This window comes from Lissotriton helveticus, chromosome 1_1, assembly GCF_964261635.1.
Source record: "Lissotriton helveticus chromosome 1_1, aLisHel1.1, whole genome shotgun sequence".
NCBI classification, from domain to species: Eukaryota; Metazoa; Chordata; class Amphibia; order Caudata; family Salamandridae; genus Lissotriton; species Lissotriton helveticus.
In genome coordinates, this window is record NC_136057.1 from 1,665,004,846 (window position 1) to 1,665,016,188 (window position 11,343).

The following is an 11,343-nucleotide window of genomic DNA, read 5'->3' on the forward strand; positions in this document are numbered from 1 at the left end:
ATCGCGGAAAGCTGTGGGAAAAACGACACACTTGGGCAATCCCCCAACAGCTGCTAAAAAACATTTCCCTATATCAGGGGACCTGGGTCCGCATTAAAGTCAAGTTGTTCTTTATTACGGCCAACATGGCCCTGTAAGTGCAAAGAAAAATAGATTACAACAATGTTAAAATGACATGTTAAAATCCACACAGATAAAAGCAGTAATAAAATCCTGTACAGTAATTAAAAATTTCGTGTTTGACTAAATTCCAGCATACATCATCAATTAGCTGCCATATTTTCCGAACTGTCAAGCAATTCTATTCTCCCCATTATTAAAATCCGTCAAACATTCGTCACTGCTAAGGTACCAACCAAATTATGACACACAAGTAAAAAACAAGGGTGCGTAATTGCCCCTATACTTTTCAATCTGTACACAGCTGATCTGGGGAAAGCGCTGGAGGGGGCAAGTCTATTGCCCCCCAGACTGGGAAAAACCCGGCTTCAAATACTCCAGTATGCAGATGATATTGTGAATATGGCCCACACAAGAACTGGCTTACATAAGGCCCTAAAAGCTTTACATGAATATAACCAACAGAACAAACTCCTGGTGAACCAGGAGAAGACTAGGGTATTTTTATTCGGGAAGTACCCGCGTAAGAAGACCACACATTGGCAACTTGGTGCCCTGCAAATTAAAACAAGTATGAGCTACAACTATTTGGGCTTTTGGCTATCGGAAGGGGCAAAACCTACAGCCCATCTGAAACATCTGAGAAGGAAAGCGGCTGGCATAATTTTTCTCTTTAAAAATCCTTAATCAGCGACTTCACTGTCCAACGGCTGAACCCATTTTGAAAGTTCTGAAGGCAAAGCTAGTGCCCTCTCAACTATGGCCATTTAGTTTTCCCTGGTGCTATCAATAAGTTCCTCGCGAACCATCAAATTTTAGCTTACAAAAAGGTCCTAGCTCTCCCTAGACAGGCCAGGAGAGCAAGAGTAAGGCTGGAGTTGGGTCTCACCAGTCCGGACATTACTTGCTCAGGTGATTTAATAAAATATTATATCAGGACCACGCGAGCACCAGAATTGTCATTAAAAAGACAAATTAAAACACTCTTTAAAGAGGAGGGTTCCCCATGGCAGGTGCATTTGGCAGGAGGCTTTAGATTATTGGACATCGACATCCAAAATCTGCATAACCCTGATAATCCCGCTACCAGCTTGGAGGAAAACCGTGAATACTCAGGCCAAGAGAAAATCTTTTGAAAGGGACTTGGAAAGCCTGCTTCACCAATTGAATCTCTCCTCGCTGGACTCCTCATACACCATGGGAAAACCGCAGCCCTAACTGGAGCAAGCTTTGACAGTCCTGGCCTAGGGAAGAATCTTTTACATGAGACTGCTCGCTTTGCCCATCATGGATTTTAACTCCACTTGGGCCCGGCAGGATAATTCAGTGGCTTGCCGACTCTGCAATTACCACCATGAATCCTGGCTCCATCTGTTGTGCTGTTGCCCAAAGCTAGTCAGTGAGCGGCAGCGCTTGGTTCTCCCCATCTGTAGGTTGCTTGGCCTACAAAGTTGCAGGGAAGTTTCTGACCCGTGCTTCTCTATTAAAATACCTCAAATTGTGGCCCGACTAGGGAAATTCACAGACACCATCCGAGCCAAACTGAATTCTAACAGGACTAGTCGGCCATCAAGTAAGAGACTATGATAAAATAAAAATTATTAAATCCTACGCACAACATTTTACCTCTAGATAAGAAACTAATCATATGTCATTTTAATTTATTTTAAATCTTTTTAAACGACTACTTCATTCTTAACTAATTGTGAGTTCTTAAACAAGTTTTTGTTTTATTGATAGAATATTGTAACAATTTTAATTAATTGAACACTAAAGATTAATTTCATTCAGTGATGCTATTGAATATATGGTGCTGGGAGTTTGTTATTACAAACTCCACAGCACCATAATGGCTACACTGAAGGCTGGCAAGTTTGATATCTAACTTCTCAGCACATTAAACCCACACTGATGGACAGTGTGGGATTTAATGTAAAATGCACTACAGAGGGCATCTTAGAGAAGCCCCCTGAAACCTAACCTACAATCCACGTCTTGTCTGAGAGGCGGCCTAGGCTGACACACAGTAGACATGTTACTGGACCCCTGGTTGGAGAGCCCTCGCTCTCCTGGGCCTAAAACCATGCACATCCTGGGACAAGGTGCCAAGCCTCCTCCCCCAGTATGGGCAGGGGAAGCTTCAAAGGCATTCCGCCTTTGTGAGCTTCTCCAGACCATTTGCAGTACTCTGCAACTGGCCCCCGCCAGTTCTGACCCCCACTCCGGCGGGAAGACTGGTGGGAAACCCTAAGTCAGGAAGGGGGGTGTGCCAGCCTGTGCCAATCCACCCCTCAGGAGGGAGAGGCGAGGTGAAGCATGACCCCGGGGTCCGGCCATCTAGAAGATGGGGAGCCCTGCTCACACAGCTAGGCTCCTGCCCCCTTCCACAGGAGAGGAGCAGGCTAGAGGGTGTACCCACCCCAGGACAGAGACCCATTGGTCCCTGCCTATGCCCTACCTGTACTGCCTCTAAATGTAGCATTTAGGGGCCCCCTGAACCTTCCCTTCCATAGATCCCGATTGCAACAACAAGAAGACCAAGAAACAAGAAGACCTGCTGTGCAGCTGCAAACAAAAGGTCGACGCCCACTGACTTAGCCCCAGAATCCTAAAGGCATGTTGATCCTTGAACCTGCTCTTGCGAATCTCTGGCGTCTCCAGCGGACAGCAACCTCGACAACCCCGGAGGACCTGCCTGCCTTGAACCTTCCAAAAGACTGGGACTCCCACGAGCAGTGGTTCTGCTCAAACAGCAATACCCCTGGTGCCAGCCAGGAACTGCAAATCCAGCCCACTCTGCACCTGCCAAGCCTGGCCTGTGCGATCCAAGACCACGAGGACGTCCCCCAAGCCCCAACGACTGGGACCCGAAGTCCAGTGCCTAAAGACCCTCCTCGACGACCCAGACGACTCCTGCAGCCTCAGAACCAGGGACCCCTCCAACGTGACCAGCTGAGGATAAGATTTCCCAACGCCAAAAGACACCCCTGCACCCGGCGCCCCCTGTGCCCTCCTTTGGGTTACCTACCTCTTCTCCAATATCCCAACTTACCTCTCGAAGTGGTGGTCGCACCTGAAGAATCTCCGTCCCTGAGCCTGCAGCCTTTGTTCACTTTTCAACTTACCCATTGGATGTTATTGAGCGCCCGATGGCTCAAAAGCACCCTGCACCCAGCCGCCCGAGTGCCGCTGGAAGTGAACTACTACCCTACTCTACTTCCCCACTTGACATGAGTAAGTGACCAGGAGCTTCGCTCCCACAGCCGCGTGGCCTGGTTGCTAGCAGCCACCAACTGAAGGCCCCCTACCCTCCATTAGATTGCATTGGGCCTACTCTCTCTGCACCTGGCTGCCGCTGAGGGTGGAACAACTGTACCTTTCCGACCCTGGGAGACCCCTGAGTCTATGCCCAGAACCTTAACTCTACCAGTCGAGTACTTACCTAAAAACCTATAACTCACTTTCCTTCCATTGGTTAACATGGACTGGTTTTCACTTGCAATTTCCTCCAAGTGTGGAGTTTTGAAGCTTTAAAAATATTCATCTAAAATCAGCCGAATAACGAATTCTGAAATACTCTCCTGTGATCAGGAGAGAAGCCAGTACTGTACCTTTTAGCCCAGTACTGAACCGCAAAAATATTAACTGTACTTACCAGTAACTTGAATTTCCTTCCATAGGAAACGATTGACTGTTTTTCACTGAAATTTCGTGTATATTTTTGCAAACTAGAAATATTCCTTAATCGTACCAACTACTAAAACGTAATTACTTACCTGTCTTATGTAGAGTTCTCAGTGCTGAACTTAGGAATCCAGTACTGGGTTACATAAGTAACTATAACATACTTTACCTATGACTTGAATTTCCTCCCATAGGATAACGTTGGTGGGTTTTAACTGAAAAGTTTTAAGTGTCAACTTTGAAAATACATTTATATTCTTTAAAAATTACAATTGTAACAAACGCTTTTACTCAACTGTTTACAGCTTATGTCCTGGGACTGAATCCAGGATCCAGTCCTGTGGTTAGAAAAGTAATCCTTAAAGTAAGCAACTGCATTTATGTAGAAAAACCCATTGAGCTTAATGTTAAATTGTTTGAAATTGTGTTGCCTATTGCAACCACTGTAGCAATTGTTCTTACCAAGTTTATTGCCTTTTTACAAAGTAATTACCTAAAGTCACTCATATTGAGAAGTATTTATTTATTTATTTATTTATTCAGAGTTTTATATAGCGCGAACAAGATCCTTACAGATATCAGAGCGCTTCACAAAGACAGGGTAGTGGCAGTAGGAGTGAACAGAGACAATGGGAGCAATATAGTAGTCACTAACATGGTGGTGATATTTGACAGTATATTTTGATACCTGTTGGTTCTAAAATAAAACTATATCTTTTGATGTAAAACAATTGGCCTAGAGTTCAGTTCTTGTGTGTGAAACCTTTTGCTGACTGAGTGTGTACAACAAGTGCTTTACACTGTTCTCTGATACTGCCTTACTGCTCGACCAAGCTACCACTTTAAAGAGTAAAGTCATATCTGACTTTAACCTCCGTCATATCTCTGGGTACTCTATACACACTGTTCCTTATTTTGGTACAGTATACATAGAGCCACTTTCTTACAACTATTTTCATGTATACTTGTCACTATACCTTGCATTGAATGTTTAAAGCCTCAGGTGTTGGCAATTTACCTACCATCTATAGTGACTCAATAGAAACTGGGGGCGGATGTATCGAGGGTTTATTCTCATTCTCTGTAGGTAAATGTGATGGCACATATTGCGAAAAAATCTTATGAAACCAGTGAAAGAATCACAGCCAAAATGTCAAATATGATTTTGATATTTCCTCAATCTCTACGGTTGATAAAATAATTAAGACCTAAAACATCCTTCTAAACCCTGCATCTTTAGACCAAAGACCACATAACTGGAAAAAAAGCAAAATGAACAAGAAATAATATTTTGGTGACCTCCCTAAACAACAAAACTTGAGCAGAATGTTAGCCCAGCCTTTCTTGCTGCTAGCTTGTATAACAAAGTTACATTGTAATGCCCCAATCCGGAAAAAACAAATTACTTTCACTCTCCTTTTTTTTTTATGACATTTAATTTGTGGTTCTGCAGGTGTTTTACAGTTTGTTTACACTGGTGAGGGGTATTTTCCTTTCGGTGGGATTTTATCAGTTATTATGGGTTTAACCCTAAAACCGGACAGCCTAAATATAAGTAACCTGAATTGCCTTGTGCTTAACATTATCATTTTATCTTTTACAGTGTAAAACCTCACTTCCGAACATCCTCAAGCAATTCAGAACGCTCTGGAGAGGGCAGCACAGCAATTACTAGTGTGTCCATAGGGGAGGGACCATTGAATAGAACTAATGCAAGGCATTTCCCAACTGAGAGACATACGAGTACAGTGACAGCGCATCAAGATCTAATCTTTTCGCCCAAGGACCCACCTGCACTGCAACTGGAGCAAAATGGTGGCGATATTGGAAGGGGGAGGTACATATTAGTATTTGAGTTTCACTACTGGATAGTGTCGATAAAGCAAACTGAAAATGCTTTTAGTAGATTGGCTTCAATTCAAAGTGAAACTTGCAAGTAATATATTACCCCATCAAATAATTTACAAGCTATTAATTTAAGTATTTATCTCTTATGTACTATCAAGCTGTTGTCTTTTCCGTAAACACTTTTCAGATCTGTTAATGGTTTAGGTGGCATACCTTTAAGGAGAAATTGTGCTACATATGTGTTCGAGGCATGTGGGCTGCTAAATTCATATCTTAGCATTAGATCGCCGCCTAGTGTTGGGCTCGGATGATTGCACATTGTTGTCCTGGAAGAGTCTTCGAAGTATCCTGAGATAGGTGGCTCCTCCCCTGGACTACAGTGCGCATGGGCATCGGCTCCATCCCCAGATTGTTTTTTTCCGCCATTGGGTTCGGATGTGGTCTCGACGTCTTACTGTCGGAACCAAGTAAAACTATCTTTTACCGGCCAAAAGGCCTCGATTTTCTTGCGTCGGTATTGTCTGCGCTCGGTCTCGAGTCTTCCGTCTCTTGAAGCCGGAATAAGCGGAGTTTTCTTCGCTTTCTAAACTTTGAGGCCTTCTCATCGCGACACGACAGCAAGCCTTTACGGACATGGAGCGGAGCCCGTTCAAGTACTGCCCGCTCTGTGGGTCTAAGTACCCACACATCGATCTACACCCTGTGTGTAACAAGTGCCTTTCACCGGACCACGACGACGGCAAGTGCAAGGCCTGTGCACAATTCCGCTCCAAGAAAACTCTCAAGCTTCGGCGCGCGGTGCGCTTGGAAGCTAGGCAAGCGGCCCCAGATCCGGAGAACATCTTCGGCGACCCGGAAGAAGAGGTCCAGGGTCACCTTCTACAAATCTCCCCATCACAGACGGAGGTCGAGGCGGATCCGGGAGACGACGACGGAGTCGCGGGTCAGGTCCTCGAATACGTCGAAGAGGTAGGAGACGACGATGAGATTTATGGGGCCGCGGCGGACAGCTCTGCGGACGAGCTCTGCCCCGAAAGTTTCGAGGACGACCGGGACACGGGATCGCCTGTCGGCCTTACCCTGGACCCGTTGCCGCAAGCCACAGCCCCGCCTTCGGGCCCGGCTACGGACTCACTTGCTGGGCACGATGTTTCGAAACCGAAACTGAAACCGTCGGGGTCGTCAACACCTAAAATGGCCGACCCGAAATCGAAACTGAAACCAAAGGACTCGAGTGTCCCTAAGATGGCTGCCGTGCCTGTGAAGAAGTCGGTGCCCGTCACCCCGTCGGCTCCGTCGACCTCCGGTCCGCAGAAGCCGAGGAAGTCTGTCGATTCCGATGCTCCGAAATCGAAGCCGACGCCCGAAGAAGGGGCCCACAAGAAAGATGGTCGGCACGGATCAGCGGCTCCGGCGCCGTCCAAGCCCGCCAAGGTCGGCTCCAAAGAGGCAACGCCCAAGAAGTCTGCGCCTCGGCCTCAAGATTCGGAGGAGCCGAAGAAGGTTTCCGCGCCCAAACCGCACAAGGCCCGCGAGGCCGTCGGATCCGAGGGACCGCTCACAGCATCCTTGTCGGCGACGAAACCCACTAGCAGTGTACCGTCCCCCATTGCGGAGTCACTGCAGAGAATCAGGGAGAAAGCCTTTGCTCCATCGGCTCCGATGCCATCACCGCAGCCGCAAAAGGACGCTCCGGCTAAGCCTTCTGGAAAACTCCTTTTTCTCTTGCCACCTAAGGAGGCGCCGAAAGCGTTTTCGACGAAATCGGCTCCGAAACAGGGTTCCTCGCTGCCTGACCCTCTTCCACGTCGTGTACTCGAATCGGAAGACGATTCAGAGCATTTCATCGATGCTGCCACCGGCAAGCTGACACTCTATAAACGGAAGATCACTTCGGAGCCGGTGGACCCCTACGTCATCCCGTTGAAGAAGAAGAGGGTGCCCCTTGACGCCTTAGGCCTCACGGAACCGATTCAGCCTCCTCCTAGACGGAGCCCTACTCCCTCCCCAGAACACTCTGTGGGTGAGGAAGATGATGAGGATGAACAGTACAATTTCCCCATCGATGAACCTGATGTACAACCAGATTCATACGACGACTCTGGGGACCAGAACACCCAAGGTGCGGGCCAAGACCCGCAGACCTTTAATCCACGTGCATCCCCGACTGAGGACTCAGCAGGATTTCATGCACTAATTGAACGGGCGGCGGCCAATCATGATGTGGACATGCATGCCGACCCGGTTGAGGAAGACTTCCTTTTTGACACCTTTGCCATTTCTGAAAGGACAGTAAAGACACTTCCTATGCTGAAAGGTGTTCTCAAACATGCTGGAGACATTTTTAAGGAGCCTACGAGGGCTAGAGTGGTCAACCCTCGCATTGAGAAGAAGTACAGGCCTGCTCCTGCGGACCCCGTCTACATCCGGGGACAATTGCCACTGGACTCTCTTGTGGTTGCCAATGCCAGGAAACGTGCCAACTCACAGACAACGGGTGAAGCTCCTCCCCCGGATAAAGAGTCCAAAGTGCTTGAGGCGGGAGGCAAAAGAGTGGCTGCACAGGCGGCAAACTTTTGGCGCATCGCAAATACACAGGCGCTCCTGGCGCGTTATGATAGGGCGCACTACGACACCCTAGAACAGGTTATACAACACCTGCCCCCACAGTTCCAAGAAGGCACCAAAATGCTTATTGAAGAAGGAAAGCTAATATCAAACGCAGCCATCAAGTGTGCACTTGACGCTGCGGACACGGCTGCTAGGGCTATCAACACTAGCGTTATGCTGAGAAGACAAGCCTGGCTCCGCATCTCAGGGTTCAAGCAGGATATTCAGACAACAATTCTGAATCAGCCAGTCAATCCTGATAGTCTGTTTGGTCCGCATGTTGACACCACCCTAGAGAAGATAAAGAAGGACACGGAAACTGCTAAGTCTATGGGGGCCCTGCAGTCCCAACAGTTTCGTGGCAGCAATTTTCGTCGCTCAGGTGCACGTGGAGTCACCAGAGGACAGATGGGTCAACAATCCCAGTTCTCCAAAGGTGGGGCGCAATCCTCGTTCACCAAGCAGAACAAGGGAGGTTATAGGAATAACAGCAACAGAGGTCGCGGCAGAGGAAACAACAGCTCCCGCACCTCGACTCCAAGCAAACAGTGACTTTCTGTCACTGCCCCCCGACCACCTAACACCTGTCGGGGGGAGACTGCAGCAGTTCCTGCCCGTCTGGAGAAACATCACCACAGACAGGTGGGTGCGTCAACTGATCCAAAATGGTTATTGCCTAGAGCTGAAATCCACTCCACCCAACATCCCACCAAGGCAAAGGCCTATGTCCGCCGAGCATTTGCACTTATTGCAGCAGGAAGTAGTGGCGATGCTGCAAAAAGGCGCAATCGAGCTCGTGCCGGTGGGAGAGGAAGGCACAGGGGTCTACTCCCTGTACTTCCTTATTCCAAAGAAGGACGGTTCTCTCAGGCCCATTCTCGATCTACGTCCCCTCAACCTGTACATACTGTCAGAGCATTTCCATATGCTTACACTGCAGCAGATTCTCCCCTTGCTAAACCAGGGAGACTTCTTAGCGACCTTAGATCTCAAGGATGCTTATTTCCACATTCCACTACACCCGTCACACAGGAAATACCTAAGGTTCACTATTCAAGGCAGGCACTACCAGTTCAAGGTCCTACCCTTCGGAGTCACTACGGCCCCGAGGGTGTTCACCAAGTGTCTAGCGACAGTGGCGGCGCACCTCAGGAGGCAGAATATCCATGTCTACCCCTACCTAGACGACTGGCTCGTACAAGCCAAGTCAGAGCAACAGTGCGCCGCAGACATGTCAACTACAATTCACCTTCTTCACGATCTGGGTTTCTCCCTAAATTACCCAAAATCGCACCTTCAGCCGGCGCATGTCCGGCAGTTCCTGGGTGCTACGATCAACACCCTGACAGCCATGGCTCAGCCTAACCAGGTCAGAATCGACAGCATTCAGTCACTGATCCAACGATTCCGACCGAGACACTCCCTGCCAGCGAGAGTGTTCATGCAGTTGATCGGCATGATGGCCTCCTGCATCTTCATAGTCCCTCACGCACGGTTGCATATGCGCCCGCTCCAGGAGTGCTTAGCGAATCAGTGGACACAGGCTCGTGGCCAATTGACAGACCTAGTGTTGGTTACCAGTCGGGCATACGACTCTCTGCATTGGTGGACTCCACGCAACCTTTGCAAGGGCCGACTGTTCCACGAGCCCGTGCCGCAGATTGTCCTGACGACGGACGCATCCCTCCAGGGATGGGGAGCACATGTGCTCACCTACACGGTGCAGGGACTATGGACGACGCAGCAACAGAAGATGCACATCAACTATCTGGAACTGATGGCAATCTTCATGGCGCTCAAGTCCTTCATTGTACATCTGAGCAACAAGGTCGTGCTAGTCCGGACGGACAACATGACCGCGATGTACTACATTCAGAAACAGGGGGGCACCCACTCGCCACAGCTGTCTCATCTGGCTCAGAGCATGTGGAAGTGGGCCATTCAGAGGAACATTTTCCTCATGGCAGAACACCTCCCGGGCAAGGACAATCAGATGGCGGATCTGCTCAGCAGATACAGCCATCAGATGCACGAGTGGGAGATACACCCTTCGGTTCTCCACCCGTACTTCCAGCAGTGGGGTCATCCGGAGATAGACCTGTTCGCAACAAAGGAGAACGCAAAATGCCGACTCTTTGCCGCCAGGTTCCCTCACCCACAGTCGCAGGGGAATGCGATATGGATGAACTGGTCAGGCAAATTTGCATACGCTTTTCCGCCAGCCCCTCTAATACCGCTGGTCGCAAGAAAGCTAAGGCAGCACTCCATGACTCTCGTCCTGGTTGCTCCAACGTGGGCACGTCAAGCATGGTACACCACGTTCCTCGAACTCTCAGTGGTGCCGCATCGAAGACTGCGCCTCACGCCCAGTCTTTTGACGCAGAACCATGGAGACATTCAGCATCCAGATCCACGACAGCTCAACCTGGCGATCTGGCTCCTGAAGTCCTAGAGTTTGGATACCTTAACCTACCTCCAGAATGCATGAGTATCATCAAGGAGGCGAGGAAACCTACTACTAGAGCATGCTATGCTGCTAAGTGGAAGCGTTTTGTCATCTATTGTACGTCCAATGACATCAACCCGCTAGATGCATCTATTCCCAACATCATCTGCTATCTGTTGCATCTCTACAAGTGCAATCTGGCGTACACTTCCATTAGGATACATCTCTCAGCCATAGCGGCTTATCTTCAGAACAGGCAGCACCTCTCTGTCTTCAGAGTGCCCGCCATTAAAGCCTTCCTTGAGGGTCTGAAGAGGGTCATTCCCCCAAGAACTCCACCAGCTCCGGTGTGGAACCTCAACGTCGTTCTCACCAGACTGATGGGGCCACCATTTGAGCCACTGCACTCGTGTGAGCTCCAATTCCTTACGTGGAAAGTGGCCTTTCTGATAGCTATTACGTCTCTGAGGCGTGTCAGTGAGTTGCAAGCGCTCACCATACAAGAGCCGTTCATTCAAATTCACCCAAATAGGGTAGTGCTACGCACTAACCCTAAATTCCTCCCTAAGGTGGTGTCACAGTTTCATCTTAACCAAACTATCGACTTACCAGCATTCTTCCAAAACCCGCAAACG

General features: G+C 48.7%; 1 protein-coding gene across 3 annotated transcripts in view; it reads left to right on the forward strand.

Moving 5' to 3' along the window:
• LARP4 (La ribonucleoprotein 4) overlaps positions 1–11,343 on the forward strand; it is a 308,397-nt gene that overhangs the window by 142,495 nt on the left and 154,559 nt on the right. For 2 of the 3 annotated variants that reach the window (XM_078688918.1, XM_078688919.1), the window contains one exon: positions 5,408–5,641. In XM_078688918.1, coding sequence (XP_078545044.1) covers positions 5,408–5,641 — 234 coding nt within the window. Of the gene's footprint in view, positions 1–5,407; positions 5,892–11,343 lie in introns of all 3 variants that reach the window. The other variant, XR_013610958.1, reaches the window with a different exon arrangement.